Source organism: Vitis vinifera, chromosome 10, assembly GCF_030704535.1.
Source record: "Vitis vinifera cultivar Pinot Noir 40024 chromosome 10, ASM3070453v1".
Classification (NCBI taxonomy): Eukaryota; Viridiplantae; Streptophyta; class Magnoliopsida; order Vitales; family Vitaceae; genus Vitis; species Vitis vinifera.
Window position 1 is genome coordinate 10,136,294 of NC_081814.1, and position 20,741 is coordinate 10,157,034.

A 20,741-nucleotide genomic window follows, 5' to 3' on the forward strand; every position below is an offset into this window, starting at 1 on the left:
GAATGATGGGCTGTTTTTATTACTTCCTTTGCTTTTCACAATTAGTTGTCCTAGTTGGTGACTTCCATCCTTCCTCCCTCTCCTCTTGTTTGGTTCATTTTGGTTTAGGGTGTGTTTGGTATATGAGAAAAAAAATTGCTTAAATACATGAATGAATATGAGATAAGAATTGATACCCAAAAAGGAATATGGATTTGCCATTTGAATTAAAACTTTGTCCACAATTTAGAGATGATTGAAAAGAATTTCCATAAACATTTAATTGAATTCTTTGCTTTTAAAGTATTTCCATGCCTTGAACTCATTGAGACAAGGGAAAAGTGGAAGGCAATCCCTTTCCTTGTTTGATGTGATAAGATTTATTGCAGAATGAAGACATTAAAGAATAAGAGGGTGAAAAGGAGCCACTCCTTTAATTATTTAGAGCTACAAGGAATAAAGTCAGGTGGCAGTGATATGTTTAATGCTCCATATCTACATGCTTTGCTTTGCAGAATTTTGAAAACACAAGGCTGTTGTGTTTCTCAGTGGTCCTCAGGATTGAAGGATATCCCCCTAACTCATCCTACACTCTAGCTATGCCCTGCCCACACATTAGGCTCGTGAAGAGACACCACTTTTTCAAAAGGCCTCCTTTAGGTGAACATCCCTTTATTCTTTTCTAACTTGAGTTCATTCATTTAACTTTGTTGATACATGAATTTTGCAATCTCAGGTCGACCTATAAGAGCATATCATGCATCACGCATGGAATCAATATGTAAATAGATCGCTTAGAATTATAGCACAATTAGGTTCTCTCTTGTATTGTTTTTCTTTAACATGGATTTCTTGAAATATTGCCTTTTATTCCCTTATCATGTTATACTTACCTTTGGGTAGATACTCCCTTGTAGTGAATGTTGAGCGAAGTCTCTTTCCCACCTCGGACTAGAAACATTGACTTGGCACCATGGACAAAAGGAAGGATCATCCTCAACATGCTAAGGCGGCTAATGAAAAGTGATATATATATATATATCCTCATCTTTACTTGTTGGCTTCAACCTTGTCTCACATCATTAAATAGATGTTTTCAAATAGTTACCTTCACCCTTACTTGTGAGATGAGTTGTTTGAACTTAATATCATTACATTAGGTATCGCTCATACTTCCCTTGAAGGTTCTCAATAACACTACTCAAATGCTTTATGCCTAGAATTAGAAAAGGCTTATGGAGCCCAACTGGGCTTAGTGCACCTTAGTGGTAGGCTTAGCATACCCCACCATAAGGTATATGGAATGACTTCAAGATTTTGGTAACGTGAAATTGGCATAAATATTACTAAGCATGTTTCAACTAGATTGAGAGGAGGGAGATTAGTTAGCGTAACACATGTTGTTATCACATAGTTGTTCAATCACTTGAATGGACAAGTGGTGACATATTATTAGTCTCCATTTGGGCATTAGAAATTATTAGATCCATAGTCTTGGAAAAAGATATCTTAGATCAGATAATGGAAACAATAGGGACTTTGATGTGTTCCTTGATAAGACCAAAGAAGGGCAATTTTGCATAATTTGTTTTATGATCCTTTTAAGTGCTTTATCTTGAAATTTGAGCATTCTTCCTTTCTTTAAATGACACATCTATCCCTATCTTTTTCCACATCAAAGTCATCCTCTAAAAAAAAAAAATTGTTTCTATAGTTGATATAGAGGATCATCTTTAGAATTATATGATTGCTAAAACTTCTTAAGAAAAGTTTATAATGAAGGAACTTTTGAGTTCTAGTTAGATAATCATATTAAAATGGTGGAAGAAATTCTTTTAATCATCAAAGAACAAATGATCACTTTCAAGCTATTACCAAAAAGGGTAATAGATCAACCTTTGAAGATTATAAATTTTTTCATTTAGGTTTGGTGCAAAATTGCTATTAAATCCCCACCACATAAGGAAGAGCTTAACAATATTTTTATTTTTATTAGCTTTAGGGATACAAGATGTAATAAATATTTTGATTCTCTGTTATAACTAGTTTCATCATCCTTGTGTGAATGACTAATTTATTATAACTATTTTTTATTTTTGTTTCTCTTATCGATCCAACTATCTTAACGTTTCAACGCAACCTTAAATGTTTAAGCATTTGATTTCCATGTAAGCCCATTCTTCGCCTAAAATTTGGTGTCAATACAAAACATTTTATAAAACCATGACTTCTGTAAATGATAAAAGGGGGGAATCAATCTTATTTTAGACAAATACATTGAAATCAGAGGTATCAATTCCTCAAAAGGCTAGATGGAAAAATACAAAAGTTCCTAAAGCTTGGAAATAACTAGATGCAATCTCAAGACAAAAAGGGAGAAACAACCTTATTTCAAACAAAATTATTGAAATTGGAGGTATCATTTTCTCAAAAAGTTAGATGGAAATATACAAAAGTTCCTAAGGCCTAGAAATTACTAAATGCAATCTCATCAAAAATCATCTCGTCAAAAATCCCTAGTTCAATAAAGCTAGCTATTACAATTGAGTATGATGATGACTCGATTGAAATAAGGTTTCCTTCTAGAAAAAAAAATGGAATGAGGAGAATATCTAGACCATCCTTTAGAAGGTCAACCTCTTGAATCCCAATGGATCTCTTTAAGGAAACATGTAAAGGAGTCCATAAGAAAGTAGTTAGGTAAATCAACTAGGTAGAAATTCTTTTTTCCAAGGTCTTGTATATCTAGAAGACTAGGAACCCTACTCTAGATATTGGCTATGCTTATATCAACAAGTTATGGTTATATAAGCTAATAGCTTTCAAATCATTAAAGAGATGCTTAAAGCATTTCTATTTAGATCAGATTAAGAAAGTAAAAGAAAGCTTCCTACCTTTGTACTAGAGATTTAGAATTTTGAGAGAGACAAAGGAAAAGATTGGAAGGCTATCTTTCAGAAAATTGAATTTAAAATCATGATGCACTTTCATCTATTTATAGGTATGATAATAAATTATGATATTTTGTCAATTTTTGTAACTTTACAAAGTTTATTAGTGACTTTACATCTCTTGTAATATTATAATATATTTGTGAATTGAACTTACAATCTTTGTAATTTCACAATTCATAGATGAATTAATAACTTTCGTTTGTAATTACCTTTCGTTGTTAATTTACGACATTAACAACCTTATAATTCATTTGTAAATTTACAACTTTTGTAACTTCAAAATTCATTAGTGTCTTTGTAACTTTCTTTATAGCCTTACAATTTCTTGTAAATTTAAGAATTTTTGTAACTTTACAATTCATTATATAGTTATAATATTTTAATTTCTAAAGTGATTGATTATGATTAATGAACTTATTTACATGTTATTAACTCCTTGTATTTCAATCTTAATTGTCCCTTCTTAACAAGCTTAGGTGAGGACGAGACATGAGACTTTTGTGGGATCTATACGTCTTTAGTAAATTATTTCAAATCATGAGCATGTCAATTGCAATTGTATTTTAAACAAATTATAATTTCATCCAAAGAATAAGAAATATATGAGTTCCTTACTTACATATTAGTCTTTCCAATAACTAATATTTCTTACAAGTTTATTAGATTTCACCAAGATGATTGTCATTATATAAACTTCAAGTTTATCACCTTTTATAATTAAACCTTTTTGAAAAACAATTTGGAATACTATATCAATATATCCACGTTCTTAATTATTCTTTTTAGATATTTGATCAATGGCATTTCAATCCAATTTATCGATGACACAATCTTGAATATTCTCTCTTACTATAGGAGTAATAGATTTTTCATCAAATATCTACTAGTTTTCATATAATCATTTATAAAATTTATTATGTCTGTAAATAAGCTATTATTAGACATCAATAGTTGATAATATCAAAAGCAAATATAAAACTTAATGACATTATTAAGTCAAAAGACATTATGTAACATTAAATAGAATAAGTCCTAACATGACAACAAGAGATTAGACAGTTGCTTTCTAGTGGTCCACTTCATTGATAATCACTTACCCGTGAAGTTTACTAAGAGTTTTAATTCAAATAATTAAGATCCACCACTATCACATATAGTATTACAAGTTATGACAATGTTATCCATGACATGTTTAGAAGTAATAAACATATTTTAATATTAAAAAAAATTAAAATTATCAAAATGACTTCTACATGATACAATCAAAAAATAAAATATCATTAGTTATAACATATATAATTTGTACCCATTATATGCATGAAAAGAAAATTTTACTGCTTATGGGCTTTATAGGGTATACAAATTTTCTTTTCAACTCAAATTTTTTTTTTTATGTTTATGATAAATTACTTTTAATCGTGTAGATATCATCCACTTTGGGTCCAAAGGAGTCCTCATAGCTTTAAAATAAGTGTACATGATTAAAAGGAATTCATACGTATATAACATCAAGAATTCTTTCCTCTATCTGATGTGGAATATTATAATTAACCCTCATATAGACACAAAATATCATCGTCCTGTCTCATAGGATTGCAAGTTCAAACAAACTCTCATACCGAAGTTGAGAATCAAATCTAATACTATTTGTAATAACTCACTTTCAACTATGTAGATATTGTCTATTTTGGGCTCAAATGACTTTCACGACTTTAAAATGTATCTCTACAAGGATAAAAGAAACCCAACTATACATAACATTAAGAACTTTTTCCCCTATCTAATTGAGGATATCACAACCACCCTTGCATATGGACATAATGTTTTATGTTAGAAAAATTAGGTTAATCCAATCTAAGGTAATCGTCCTAAAGGATGAGGGGGGTGAGTGAAAAGGATGATGGTCTCTTTTTGCAAATTCAAACTATGTGAATGTAAGAGACAATTATAAGCAAGTATATAATTAAACAATATAAAGACAATTGCATATAAAGTAAAAGAGTAAGGAAGAGATAATGCAAATATAAGGTTTTATAGTGGTTTGGTGTAACCCAACCTACATCTACTCTCCTCTAATTTATATCTCAAGCTTGAAGTTCCACTAATTCATGGCTTCCAAACCAAACCTTCAAGCAATACAATTGGATTATGATTTCAATCCATCATCTTGGACTTTTGGCTCCAAGCACCCTTTACACTTCTCAAGAAATACTGGGTTCTTGAACAACCTCTCAAGTGATACTCTACACTTGAGAATCCCTAAGTGAGACCTCACACTTAGACTTTTCTTCTCAAAGATTTACAAATGATGTCACAAAATCATAAAACAAAACTTTAGGCTCAAATGATACAAGAAAACTAGGATTGAAAGGTGCACTATTGATATGCAAGTTTTAGAACAATGGTGCACTAAAAAATACTCTCCCAATGCTCAAATATATTCAAGAAATGTTTAGAAATGTTAAACTCATGAAACAATGAAAATTTGAACATTTTTATAAAAGAAAACGACCAAACTAGTCATTGGGGGTTCAACCGGTCGAGTTGGGGGTTGATCGGTTGACTAGCTGTTAGCATTTAATGCTTGACAGGTGACCATTGGACCTCGACTGCCCCTTGACCGAACCTCAATCGGTTGAGGTGGGGGTCGACCGGTTGAGGTGGGGGTCGACCGGTTAAGGTTGAATCTTGATTGGTTGAACAACCGTTCTGGAAGAGATAGAAGTTTTTTTTGTACCCCTCGACCGGTTGAACTGGGGGTTGATCGGTTCCTCATCTGATTCAACCAGTTGTGCCATTTTAGACTCAACAACCAACTTTTTCAACTTAAAACCTTTTAAACAAGTTTGGAAAACATTTGACACAAGGTTTTGGTTGAAAATATGAAATCATCCATTTTTAAAATATTTAAAACAAAATAACTCTTGGATGATTTTGGTGCATAAGTAAATAATGTAATGCATGAAAATCCTAGTGCACCAACAATCTTATAAAGAGATCTTATGAAGCTCAGATCTTGAAAAACACTTCTCTTTGAGGTCTTCTTCTTCTTAATGATTTCTCTTTGGCTTGATTTGTCTTTGTGATTGCCATTTTGGAAATCGTTTTGCCTAATCACACTTGAAATATAATCATTAGCTCTAAACTTTGTTTTGTTATCATCAAAATCGAGATTAACCAAACATTGGTTTCACATCTTCATTGTGTCCTATGAGATTATGGGGTTAAATAGATAGACACCCCTTATGAGGTTAAACAAACTTCCACACTATGGTTGTAGATTAACTCTGTTACCGTTTGTAACAACTTACTTCTAATCATGTAGACATTATCCACTTTGAGCTTTTAAAGCTTTAAAACACGTTTATAAGTTAAGAAGGATCTCATATATATAACATCAAGAATTTTTTCCCCCATCCAATTAGGGATATCACAATCAACCATTCATGCAAACACAATGTCCTTTTTGTATCCCATGGGATTACGAAACTAAATAGATAGACATATTTTACAAGGTACAAACTCTTACGCTCTCTGATACCATTTGTAACAATCCACTCTCAATTGTATAAATAGTATCTAATATGAACCTAAAAGGGTTTTCATGATTTTAAAACTTGTTTGAAAAATGAAGAAAAACTCATATATAATACAATGTCAATAACTTTTTCCTATATGTGATGTGAGATATTACAATCATATATATGTATATGGGTTCTTTTTAACCTTGTAGATTAATTTTAAAGTTGTGGGACCCTCTCAAGGTAAGAGTGGACAATATTTACATGACTAGGAGTGAGTTGTTACAAATGATATTAAAGTTAATCTCTAACTTTTGTGTGGGAGTTTATTTGGTCATATAAGGTGTGTATGTTTGTTTGACCTCGCAATTTCATGAGATACAATGAAGATGTTGTGTCTATATGAGAGGTGATTGTGACTTCTCATATTGGATATAAAAAAAGAAAGTCTCTAATGCTATATATGTATAACTTTCTCTTAGCCTTGTAGACACATTTTAAAGTCATGGTTGTCTCTTATGCTTAAAATAGATAATATTTATATGGTTTGAAGCAAGTTGTTATAAATGACATTAAAGTTGATTCCCCATCCTAATGTGAGAGTTTGTTTAATCCTACTAGGGATGCCTATATGCTTAGTTCTACAATATCATGGAACACAATGGGGATATTGTGTTTGTATGAAGGTTAATTGTGATGTCTCACATCGAATAAGAGAAAAAATTCATGACACTATATATGTATAAACAACTTTTAACCTTGTAGACCTATTTTTAAAGTTATGAGGGACCTTGGACTTGACGTGGATAATATCTATATGGTTAGCTATAGGTCGTTACAACATTATTATCACCTTGACAATTTCCATTCATTTAGGCTCCATAAATTTAATTAAGTAAAAATAATTTTTAATTAAGATAAAAGTGGGGAAAAAACCTATTCCAAGCATATGATTTTGCAGAATTAGCAACCTAAGCATGCATAGTTATCCAAAGAATCAAAAGGTGGTACAAGGCATTCAAATTTGAGTACGTGGAGTATGAATTTTGCTTGTATTCATTTGAGGTGCTTGGCAAATACAGCATTCAGACATTGGACTCTGAATCTAGCGTCATTGTAAATGTCCATTCTTATCTTCAACTTTTGTAGATACCCTTCCACACTCAAAGCACCGCACCTTTAGAGGGTGGGTTGTGCTCTAAAGAATATGTGATATAGTCCATTGATCATTTTGGAGTATCGGGTAAGATCAGGAACCATTCTCTTGCAACTGGCTGCAGTCTCAGATGAATAAAGAGAACCTGATTCATTTAATATTGAGTCTGAATATTTTTTATGGTGCTAACCTTGGTTCCAATTACAACACATTAAGATTTAAGATCTCAATTTCTCAGTACCATATACATTATCTTTCTTGAGTTGTTATTTGGCTCAATAGGGCTAACAAGGTAGGGATCATGCCTGACAAATTTTTCTTCCAATGTCATCATCAACCCACAAATTTGTAGAATCATTGATTTTACAACATACTTTTGATGACAAAGTTTTTCAAAATCAGTTTGCAAGTTATAGATAGCATTGACATCCAGTGCCAGACACCCAAAAAAACTTAAGTTTCGCACATTAAAGAAGAAGATATTTTCCTTTCTGATCATTAGAATTTCCCTAGAACAGCACTTTCCAAGAAAGCAAGATTGGATAAGTGAAGGCTGAAAGCCAAACCAGATGTAAACCTCAGTATTTTCATTAAAAGATGTGTATAAAGTCCATGAGAGGTGAAGTTCATGGAACTCCTACCTCCCAAGGTTATTTCAGACTAAAGTTCCCATGTCAATAAGTATACTAAGTTCATATTTCTCTACAGAAAAATGAAGTAGATTCATGGTAAAAAAGAGAGGATGAGAGCCTCCTCTCCATGGGTTATATTATATATAAACTGAATCCAGAACATCTAGTAATTCATGGCAGCTTCATACACATACTGATCGATTCCTAAGCATACTCGTACTGACAACCATCATAGCCTGCAAAATAAAACAAACTAAACTAAAAAAGAAGAAAAGAAAGAACTGCTGTATAATGCAAAGTATATGGAAGTGAACTGCATAGACTGTAGAGTGACAAATGAATGGCTTACTTGGATCGGTCACAGCAATGAGGCCTGAGTTTCTGAAATCACAGTTCCACTGATTTCTCCCCATTTGCTGGTAGTAGAGATTCATGACAACTGAGGCATGGTTGATGGGAGTATATGGGGTGGAGCAGGGGCACCCATCTCTAATAATGTCGCAGCTTACATGCGAGCAGGCAAAGTCTATGTTGTCTTTTAGCTCCTCATAGGTGGATGAAGGCTTTGCCACACACCAAGTTTTCTGAGAAATTATACACCATTAACTTTTGGTCAATTGGGATTCAAATTTCTTTGCAGTTCTTTAATTCAACACATTGTGGAAGATGAGCCTTGATTTTTACCTGTCCACTTGCCACCATCAAAGTACCACCTGCAAAAGAAATCATGAACTACATTGTAACTTTTGGAGAACTGATCAGACCATTCAAACCAACATTATGAATTTTTAGAATTGAAATGATTTGAAAACTTTAGTAAGTTGGATCCCACTTGTATATCAAGGGAATAACAAGTAAAAACCAATTATGATGCAAGTTCAAATCCAATTCAGATCAAATGCAGGGTTTGAGAAGTATGATACTCATCCAAACATCAAAACATGATCCAGTTTGGAAGGAAACATGGGGTTTTCAATCTTGTGCCGCCCATTGTGTTTGGATTATGAGAAAACTGATAAGATATGGCACTCCAAGAAAATGGAGGACAAGAACAGAAATTTGAAACCTCTACTTGGTAGTACCAAAAATAGGTACTCACCAACCAAGTACCCTATGGGGAAGGTAGCCCAAGATGTCATTCACAGACTGGTACCTCCGCAAATCCCCACTTGATAATTGGAATGTTTATATTGACAAGACTCGTGATTCCTAATTTGAAATCTAACTAAAAAATTGTAATCGGTCATAAAAAAAGTCAACGTACACCGCAAACAAGCTCATTGTACCGATCATGATGAATCTAACGAGAAAATTCTCTTCCACTACTAAGTGAGGTTGAAAACTCCAAAATTTCCTTTTCTATCCTCCACATCCTTAGCCATTGAAGAAGAAAAACATAAAGGCCAATTTAAAATCATAATGAAAAAAACACATGCAAGATAGGCATACTACTCATTTTCATAATTTACAGAAGGGAATCATATGTAGGCATGGAAAAGAGTGATATCATAATGAAGCAAAGGCCCAATTGAGAATCAACAATATGGTAAACCTACAACCCAAAACAATGGTAAGTACAAGAAATGAGAGCAAAAATCAGCCAAAAGAAAGTGAAGAACTGCAACTCAGAAACTTAGAAGAAAGTATAAAAGGTACCCGAGTTGAAGAACAAAAGGAGAAGGAAAATAGAGAGAATGGGAAGAGAAGGAGACTTTGCAGCCATGGCTGTGATTTGTGTAACGATAGTGAAGAAATTAACTATGGTGGGTTGTGTGATAAAAGGGTGTTCAAATAAATATATAGAGAGAGAAGGAAGAGTCGTGTAATTCTCAACGGCTACCACAGTGAGTGGAATATGAAAGGAAGGGCTGAACGTATGGGATGGCCTCTGATGATCAGACATGCAGATCCATGTTAAAATGGTCTCAGCTCATGACACGTGGCTAAAATTGAAAATTCTAGCATGTTAATAAGCATAGGATTACCATGGCCCTGAACATACCTGATTGCAGAGAGGACATGGATGTGACCCTCCATGTGCCTCCACAGTAACTTGTATGCTTGATTTTGTTTCTTGTCCTCTTAACTCTTCAGTTTTGGAAAAGAATATTGAAACTGCCTCTCAAAATGAATATGATGACGCGTAAATGCTGTCCTTATATATATTGCATCTCACACTTCTAAGTTTCGTAGAGAAGGATTTCATAACCCATTTAGAAAAACTTATAGCCTATTGGGAATTATTTTCAGAAACAACTTTTGGTTTTGAAAGTAGAAAACTATTTTTCATACTCAAAACCCTGATTAGTAATCTTTTATTAGTGGCTCATACCATTACCATCCAAACCCAAATTCCTTCAAGCCCATTTAGACTTTAGGTCAGGTCAGAATTCAGATATTGGCAACATCCCATTATTGCCTTTCCACAAATGGACATAATTAGTAAATTATATGGCCAAAAAATAAGAATGGGTATTCTCTTTTGCATGGAATGTGCCTTGTACTGATGTAGAGTAAAATTATATGAAGAAAAAGGAAAAACAACTTAAGAAGGTGCATTAGCTTGGTCTAATTTGGAAAGATTATGATTATTTAGTTTGGTTTATCATGGAAAATATGAAATAAAATGAAATTAATTAAGATTAATTAAACCTAATTTTTAAATTATTTAACCTTTATATATATATATATATATAAAACAAGTGTAAAGAGCCAAAGAAAATAAGTAAGTAAAATAATTTATTAATTTAAAACCTATTTTTTATTTTCTTTTCTTTCATTTTTCTTTTTTATTTCATTTTTCTCATATTTTTCTTCTACTTTTTTAAGAACCAAACAAGGGATACAAAGACACCAATGACAAACATGCACAAGTACCCTATCAAATTATTTTTTAAGTGTATAACTACATCTAAATGGTTAGACTCAAGTATAAAGTATAAAAGCAACATATGGAGAAATAAAATTTAAGTAAAAAATAATAAATGAATTACAAGGTGCAAAATGAAGAAAATTTCTTCACCTTGTTGGTAATTTATGATTAGTCATCACTTGTATATATATATATATATATATATATATGTAATATCTAAAAATTTATTGAGGTTATAGAATTTCCCGATTCCATTATTACAAGGAGAAAAAAGGTTGTTGTTGTAGTGAACAATTATTTATACAAGGGTTACAAAAGTGTATGATTATGTACTATCGATCTATATATAAGGGTTATTTGATTAAAAGGGCTATTGGAAACTCAATTTTGAAAATCTAACTATTTATTATTTTTTGATCATATTTTGACAAAAATACCCACATTATTTTCTTATAAAAATAATTTTTTCTTTTAAAACTTACATGTAAATACTTGAATTAATTAAGGGTATTTATGTCAAAAATGAATTACATTTCAAGAAAAAAACATGGAAGATGTTAAATTCACAAATATGAGGATTATTTCATTAATTTTAATCAATTAATTCTATATATAAAGGAAGGTATATGAGATTTAGTTAGCAGAGTGTTAGAAGACTCATTTTATGGTATTTCTTTGCATTTAACATGCTTAATTTAGTATTTTCAATTAGGGATGACAATGGGGAGAGTTTAGGAGAGGTCACCCCAATCCCAATCTTGTCCTACTTATTTAAAATAATTTTCATCCTCATTCCATTAAAAAAGTTAAACGTAGTGGGGTGGGCTTAGGCGAATTTCCCAATATTTGCCCCACCCAACTTTTTTTTTTTTAAAATTTAGAATAAATATATTTTATAAATAATTAAAATATTATAATTTTTATAAATTATTTTACTGAAAAGTATTATTATTATTAAAAATAGAAAAATAAAAATTACATTAAATTATTTTTTAGACTTAATTTTATATATAATCAAGGCAAGACAAAGCAATACCCGAACTTGTCTCGAACTCATCCCGGGTTTAAAAATAATCTCAAACTCATCCTTAACCCATTTATTTAAAATTCAAACCCGTCCCATTAGGGATAAGACAAGTACCCAAAAAACCGGCCTCATTGTCATCCCTATTTTCAGTATCAAACAAATCACTTAATTTGATTATTTCCCTATTTGATTTGTAACATCTCTACCTTGTATTTAGGGATATTTATATATTTTAAATTTTATGGTTTCTTCATATTATAAAAAATTGAGAAGACAAAATAGAGAAACAAAAAGGGTTGAGAATTTTAATTCAAAGAATTAAGAAAAAAGAAAATTTTAGCATTTGCTTTATTATGCAATCTAAATGTGTGGAATTTGAATGACTTCTTTAAGATAAGGGTTGATAGTACAATAAGTTCTTTATTTGTTTTGGTCTCTTTATTAAATATCAAAATGTTTAAATTTCATATAGTGGATGAAAGTAATATTTTTCTAAACTATGTTATAATTTATTCCTTTGTTTATAAAATAAATTCAGAATAAAGTGAATTTTACTTTTTCAATTAATTAAAATGATTTTGAAAACTGTGGTTATCAGTAACTCTAGTCCGATTGACAAGGGATAAGTTGTTGACCTTCGTTAACCTTGATAGAATAGTGATGCGGACAATTCTAGCTAATAAGATTATTATTAACTTTTGATATATCATTGATTAAAAGTCACTCCATATACAGAACAAATTGAAATTAGTCACTTGGTGTAAGTCTCACTATTTAGGAATAGTGTTACTATGAAAGTAAAATGTTTATTTATACAATTCTTTCGAATATGAATTGATTACGCAAAATATATTATTTGGTTCTATTTTTAAATTGAAAGGGCTTAATTTTCCGAAGTAAGTGAATTTAATTATTGACTTCAAAAAGCTTACTTACCAATTGACTTATAAAAAAAAAAATGATAAGTACTATATACTTTATCCTTCTTATTGAATTATTTTTCTTTACTAAATCATCGAGCCCACCCTTCTCTGTTATTGCACTTTTCAAGTACAAGTGACATTGGTGTGGAAAGATCAAAATAGAAAGAGTGTTTCTTTTAGAAATTATTTAAGATTCTTTACTTAAAAGACTTAATTTAGTTATAATTTTTTTTTAAAATTATTAAGTGTTTGAGAAAATCATCGAATTTAATATTTAGATATTTTAATTAGTTTTAGTTTTACTAGTCAAGATCATTCATATGTTAGATTCTAGAATTTTACATGTGAAATGATCGTGGTTCCCTTGGCCTCAAATCCAGGTCTTGCCTTGAATGTATATGTCTATATAAAATTAAATGATTAAATAATTTTTTTTTCTCTTAACATATAAAATTAAATTTTTACTTCTAAAAAATTACAAAAATTTATAATATGTTTTTATTTATAAGTTTATTTCTAATATATTTTTTTTTAAAATAAAAAATTATAAATAATTAAAAATGAACAGGGTAGGGCTGGCTAGTATATATTAAAATTTTCTTTGAGGAAGGAGGATAAGAATTTATTTATGTAATCAGGATTGGTATGGGTGACCTTCCCTTGCCATCCTTACTTTAGCTGTATTTAATTAAAAAAACAATAAAAATAAAATATAATAATAATTAACAAAAATACTTGTATTTAAAATTATTTATTTTTTAATTGAAAATAGGAAAAATAAATGAAATGAATTTACAACAAAATTATCTTAAAGTCTTAAAGTCTTAATACTATGTTTGATTTAAAAAAAAATGTTAAAAAAATAATATTAAAAAAATAATTTTCTCGTATTTGATTTATTGTAATTTATTATATAAAATATAATTAAAATTAATAAAAAAAAATTATACATTTTAATTAAATTTATTTAATTTTTTATAAAAAATTATAAATAAACAAAGTGAAATTAAAAGAATATATAAAAATAATTAATTAACTTTAAATTTATTTTTTTCTTTTCTACTCTCTTCCCCTACGTTTTTTTTTTCTTTTTTCAACTTTTTTTTCTTGATTATACTCTGTCTAGTATCTCGTGTTATCAAAATCTGGAAAATTTTCATCTTTTCAAACCATAAGTAGGGATGCATGTAGAGTTGGGCTCTGGGCCTAAAGTTCACCGGACCCAACTCCATTTTTTCAACAAGCTACCACCAAATTAAAGCCCAGGGTTAAATCATATTCTCATGAAATTCAAATTATTTTGCATTTTTTTTAAATTTAATATCCTTCTTCATCTAATGATATCCATGGATGAAAATTCTTGGAATATCAGTGTCCAGCCATCTCCAATACAATTTTTAGGACAAAATTTTAAACTTAGATTTTTGTGATTTTTTTTTTCGATAGATTATTTATTTTTCCTTGATTTGAAAAATCTACTGTACCGAGACTTAACCTTGTGCTATGAGACTCAACATCTAAGTAATATACACCTTAATCAACCGAAGTACCCGACAGTGCTAATCAGGCCAAGCAACTAACTTCAAAGAAGTCGTTAAAGAACAAATCTTTTTACTCTTTATATAAAAGATAATTAAGTGTATGAGAATTTTAATCCCTTCTCTCATTTTTTTCTTCTTCCCTTTGAAACCTTATCCTTCTCGTAAATAAGATATTGAATTTCATATTGCTTATTGTTTTTGAAAAACCATTAGATGCGCTAGATTGAGTTCTAGCCACGAGGGTTTCCTTTTTTTCTTTTTGAACTACCATTATAACCAACATCCTCTAATCCATATCATGATCATAACCTTCCTTCATAACTACGACCTCACTCCTCACTCCTAGTGTAACACCCTATGCCCCAAGGCTGGAGCGAATCTCCTCAATTTTACATATCTAGCATAAAAGTAAAATATGTAAAAATGATTAAATAATAAAAAAATAGTTAGTGATTTTTGCACATATTACTTCAAATTTATGTTGCGTGCATATTTGTTGCTGATACGGCTAGAACAGCTCTTGCAAATGTGACTGAGAGTGGTAGATTCAACTGTGTATGTGATCCGGCCCGATTTGCCAAATTTGGATTGAATATGAAGGAATTTCCGTACTGCAATTCATCACTTCCATATCATGTCAGGGCTAAGAACTTGGTGGATCAAATGACGCTGTCAGAGAAGGTGTCGCAGTTGGGAGATCAAGCTTTCGGAGTGGCTAGAATAGGGCTGCCTCAGTACAAGTGGTGGTCGGAGGCGCTTCATGGTGTGGCCGATGGTGGTCATGGCACCTTCTTTGATGATGAAGTCTCAGGTGCAACGAGTTTCCCCATTGACTTTCAATGAGTCACTCTGGAAAAAGATTGGCCAGGTGTGAGGAAAGCTTTTTCTTATTTCTTTTATCTTATTAGGCAGGACCTTTATGGGTTAAAGATTATTTTTGGTTTTTCCTAGATATAATTGAACTTTAACCATTGAGGATTCTGAAATGAGAAAAGCCTTGATGTATTATTTTCCTAAGCACCACTAAGATGTAAGGGGATTTTGGATGAGTCACTTCCATTTGGGCATATCCCTATTGTCTATTAAAATCTATAGATTTTTATGTTTTTATAAAAGTACAATACTTTTAAAAATAAAATATTAAAATACGGTATATTGGAAAATAATTTCAATTCCAACGTTACGGTAGTTTGGACCATGTTTAGATATTGTTATAGGGAGAAATTTCAAAATTGTAAAAAATGCACATTTAATATAGATTCAATTTTATAGGATTATGGAAGAAATAATTTTTACATAAATTCAATTTTTTCGATACGTGGTTGATATGAAAATTATGAAAGGTATTTCTTCGAAAGATACCTTCCGATGCGATAAAAACTATTGTGGAGTCCTCGATAATTCATAAGTACAATTTTTAAAGAATTTTTTTTTGTAATTAGCTGTGGAAGTTTTAAAAACCCCTAAATCTATTACTATCCTATTAGGCGAGGCCATGTGATTAGCTAGATTCTTATATCCACCACATTCTATTTAAAATATTCAATCATATTAAATTATATAATAAATGTAATTTATAAATAAACGAATAAAAGCTTCATTGGGATAATTTTTTTGTTTTTTATTTTTAAAAATTAAAAATTTGATATAAAAAAATAGAAACTCTTGTAGAAAATGAATAGACTTACCATGTGTTGTTAAAAAATATTAAATATTTTAAAAGTGTATCCAAATAAATACTAAGGTTTATCATAAAGTTTTTATTTTATTTTCATTATAAAAAGTTAATAATATTTTTATTTTTCATTTATTCAAAAAATAATAATAATTAAATTTTATATGAATTGTAATCAAAGCTGTTCACATTAGGCTGAGCACCGAATCTACTTGACTTGTTGCCATTCCCAAGTTTGACAATCTTATTTATTTAAAATTTCTTCAGTTTTGAATGAGTATTTGTTGAACTGAATTGCAGGCAGTTTCAACTGAAGCACGAGCTATGTACAATCTAGGGCATGCAGGATTAACGTTCTGGAGTCCAAAAATTAATATAGTAAGGGATCCCAGATGGGGAAGAGGCTTAGAGACACCAGGCGAAGATCCTTATGTAGCTGGCATGTATCCTTATGTAGCTGGCAAGATGTTGTGGGAACTGAGGATGCGGACTTGAACTCTAGACCTCTTAAGGTTTCTGCATGTTGCAAGCATTATGCCGCTTATGATCTCGAAAACTGGGGTGGCACTGATCGTTTTAGTTTTGATGCCAGGGTATGCAAACTTGTCTAGAGAAATTACTGTCTTTTTGTCCTTAAAATGGTTCAACTTTGTTTATTTTTTTTAATCTGAAGGTGACTGAGCAAGACATGTTGGAGAGCTTCCTCCCGCCCTTTGAGATGTGTATTAAAGATGGAGATGTTAGCAGTGTTATGTGCTCCTACAATCGGGTCAATGGCATTCCTGCTTGCGCTGATCCAAAGCTCTTGAGGGACACCATTAGAGGAGAGTTGGGTTTTCATGGGTAGGAATAAAATACCAAGCCCAAGTCTGATCTTTTGATTTCCAAACTCCCAATTTACTTGTTTTTGTTTTGGATTTTAATTTCATCTCCAGATACATAGTTTCAGACTGTGATGCCATTCAAGTAATGGTGAACTACCACAAATATCTGGAGGACACACCTGAGGATGCTGTTGAACAATCTCTCAAAGCAGGCCAGTGATCCTTTGTTGGAACCTTAACTTTCAAAGCTGGGTATTCCCCCCTCAATCCTCAACTGACCTTTTCTTTTTCCTTTTTTCTTCTTTGGTTAATTCAGGCATGGATTTGAACTGTGGACTTTACTACGAGGCTTATGCTGAAAATGCAGTAATGCAAGGGAAAGCTAGGGAGGAAGATGTAGATACATCACTGAGGAATCTCTATATTGTGCTTACGCAAGTCGGTTTCTTTGATGGCATCCCTTCTTATGAATCCCTCGATAAGAAAGATTTGTGCACTAAAGAACACATTGAGTTAGCCGCTGATGCAGCAAGACAAGGCATTGTTCTTCTCAAGAATATCAATGAAACTTTGCCATTGGACCCTGCTAAGTTAAAAAACCTAGCACTGATTGGACCTCACGCCAATGCTACCATTGAAATGCTTGGAAATTACGCAGGTATATATAGGAGTTAATTATCTATGTATAAACCAAACTTAATAATCTTGTGACCCAATAGATTTCAATGAAATATACAGGTGTACCATGCCAATACTCCAGTCCTCTTGATGGATTCTCTGCATATGGAAAAGTGACATACGAAATGGGATGTAATAATGTTACCTGCGATAACAAGACCTTTATAATGCCGGCTGTGGAAGCATCAAAGAATGCAGATGCTACTATACTTCTTGTTGGGTTGGATAAAACAGTTGAGGGGGAAGGTTTGGACAGAAATGATCTTCTCCTTCCTGGCTACCAAACTGAGCTTATCCTCCAGGTAATAGTAGCCTCTAAAGGTCCAATTATTCTTGTAATCATGTCAGGAAGTGCAGTTGATATCTCCTTTTCCAAGACTGATGATAGAGTTAAAGCTATCTTATGGGCTGGATACCCTGGAGAAGAAGGTGGTCGAGCTATTGCAGACGTTGTTTATGGGAAATACAATCCTGGTAAGTGCTATTCTATCATTATACGTAGATCTATATCCGGCCAGATGTTTCATGCTTTGACCATCCATTTCCACTCATTTTTGTGTGGATTTACTTTATGATCAGGAGGAAGATTGCCCCTTACATGGCATCAAAACGATTATCTTTCTATGCTGCCAATGACGTCCATGTCTCTGAGACCGGTCAATAACTATCCCGGTCGAACCTATAAATTCTTCAATGGCTCGGTTGTTTATCCATTTGGCCATGGACTCAGTTACACCAAGTTCAATTATACACTACGTTCCTCAAACATGTCGTTCAACATAAAATTAGGCGAGGACATACCTTACCGTGACATGGAGTACTACATGGCAAACAACACTGAGAAGCCTCCATGCCCTGCAATTCTGATTGCTGACTTCAGCTGTAAGGATCACTTTGAGTTGGACATTGAAGTGAAGAACATTGGAGCCAAGCATGGAAATGAGGTTGTGCTGGTTTACTCAAAGCCACCTACCGGAATTGTGGGGACTCATGCTAAGCAGGTGATTGGTTTCAAGAGGGTTTTTGTGCCGGCTGGAGGGAGCCAAAATGTGAAGTTTGAATTCAATGTTTGCAAGAGCTTGGGCATTGTTGGTTACAATGCTTACAAGCTTCTGCCATCAGGTGAACACAAAATTATAATTGGAGATAGTCCAACTTCATTACCCATTGATATTAGCTTTCAAAAGTAGTAGAACCACTCAACTGTTAATCTAGGGTTCTAGATTTTGATGGTCATGGCTAAGCGGTGCAAGTTTGTGTACAACTATGTAAGAGCATAGTACAGTAAAGACCTAATTGTTACTATTTCATGTTAAAACTATGTATTTATGGTAATCAGTTATAGAAGAAGGCTAACAATCTTCACTTAGCATGTATAATTGTATTTGTACACTAGATCAAAAAATAATATGGTCATATAGAAACTCCTAAGGAAAGGTTGTATCCCTTACAATTAGATTCTATCCCATGAAACCGCTAATATACCAAACCATTAAAATGATTGAATCACACGATAAAAGAAATACTCCTTAAAGATTATAGCGTCAACACTTCCATTGACCTAAATCAACGAGCTTTAGAGATGACATTAGCAAAGTAATATTGATACTACTAACTCATCTATATAATGGTCTCATGAAGTCTTATACATCCAATATTAAGGTTTAATCATTATCACTAAATATTATCATCTTTATTAACATTGTAACAGGATCACATGACATCTTACTTTTAATGAAACCCAACACATAATAGAATTTCTACTATGCCCATGCATATAACATAATCTTTGAAAAACTAAAAAGTGGATCTACAAACATGAGTGCAGTATTAATTATATGTTCGATAAAGACAATTCTATTTTGAACACTCTTACAACCAACTACTTAATATCCATATGTTTTGATCCTCGTATATATATAATTTTTAGAGATCGTATTGCACTATTATTTTTAGACTAGATATACTCAATGATTGCATTATCAAATCAAGAATATATATGTAACCTCAAGACAAAAATTTTAACCATATTGTATGATATGTGGCTTTATAACATGCTACATATTTAGCATCCATAATAAAATATATTGCCAATGATTGATTATAACTCTTCAATGGAATAGTTCCTTCCATTAGCGAAAAGTTCAATATCTTGATTTATAGGTAACACAATCTAAATTATAATAACTAATAATTTTGAAATTGTTTGTTCTTTTGTATATAAACATGTAATCTTTAGTGTCTTGCAAGTGATGTAACACCTTTTTGGCTACTTTCTATCATCAATATGTGGATTACTTTGTTATCAACCAAGCGTACCCAATACTATATAAGCTATGTTGGACAGTTATAAACTTGAGTATACATTATGCTCCCATTACAAAAGCATAAGAAATTTTGTCCATTTGTTTCCTTTAATTTCAAGTTCATTTTCCGAGCATTGGAGGTCTCAAAATATGTCATCCTTGTTAACAAGAGCAGCACCAACAATTTTTCATGTTGAATCTTTTTAGGACCTTTCCAATATTGGCATTTTGGGATAATCATAATATTAATCCACATGGCCCAACTCAATTAATCAATCTTAATGCAAATCATATATATATGAAACTCCACCAAGATGTTTTATATTAAATTTCCTAGATAAGAATTGTTTTATCTTATGAATCATTCTTATATCATTGCTAGAAAGCAACAATGCAATACAATAATGTAGATCTTACTCCCAATGCCTTAACAAATGAGAATATTTATACGCATACATTGCATGTAACAGGTATTGTTATTTGAATACATGCAAGTCATAGATTCTACGATATTTACAATGTCAATTCAAGAATTTTGATTTAATTAAGAATATTTAGTTAATATTGAGAGAGCGTGTGATTTGTCAACTCCATTTCAAAGTATTAGGAGGTTTATATGATTATCATTTTATCATAAAGTTTCCAAGGAAGAA

General features: G+C 31.6%; 1 protein-coding gene and 1 pseudogene across 1 annotated transcript; one reads left to right on the top strand and one right to left on the bottom strand.

The window, feature by feature from the left end:
- Nucleotides 1-8,178: 8,178 nt before the first annotated feature.
- LOC100265897 (glucan endo-1,3-beta-glucosidase) lies at nucleotides 8,179-10,017 on the bottom strand. Its single transcript, XM_002275424.4, has 4 exons — nucleotides 9,899-10,017; nucleotides 8,927-8,955; nucleotides 8,592-8,826; nucleotides 8,179-8,478 (listed from the first exon to the last, which is right to left on the bottom strand). Exons 1-4 carry the CDS (start codon nucleotides 9,963-9,965, stop codon nucleotides 8,447-8,449), a joined length of 363 nt encoding a protein of 120 aa, XP_002275460.1. The 5' UTR covers nucleotides 9,966-10,017; the 3' UTR covers nucleotides 8,179-8,446.
- Nucleotides 10,018-10,228: 211 nt separating this feature from the next.
- On the top strand, nucleotides 10,229-18,972 carry LOC100260684 (beta-D-xylosidase 1-like; annotated as a pseudogene).
- The last annotated feature ends 1,769 nt before the right edge of the window (nucleotides 18,973-20,741 follow it).

Bases quoted from the DNA above. Each gene is read 5' to 3' on its own strand.
- LOC100265897 (XM_002275424.4), bottom strand. From the start codon at position 9,965: ATGGCTGCAAAGTCTCCTTCTCTTCCCATTCTCTCTATTTTCCTTCTC. The intron at 8,956-9,898 runs GTACCTTTTATA...TTTCTTTTGCAG, and splicing joins CCTTTTGTTCTTCAACTCGG to GTGGTACTTTGATGGTGGCA. The intron at 8,827-8,926 runs GTAAAAATCAAG...ATAATTTCTCAG, and splicing joins TGATGGTGGCAAGTGGACAG to AAAACTTGGTGTGTGGCAAA.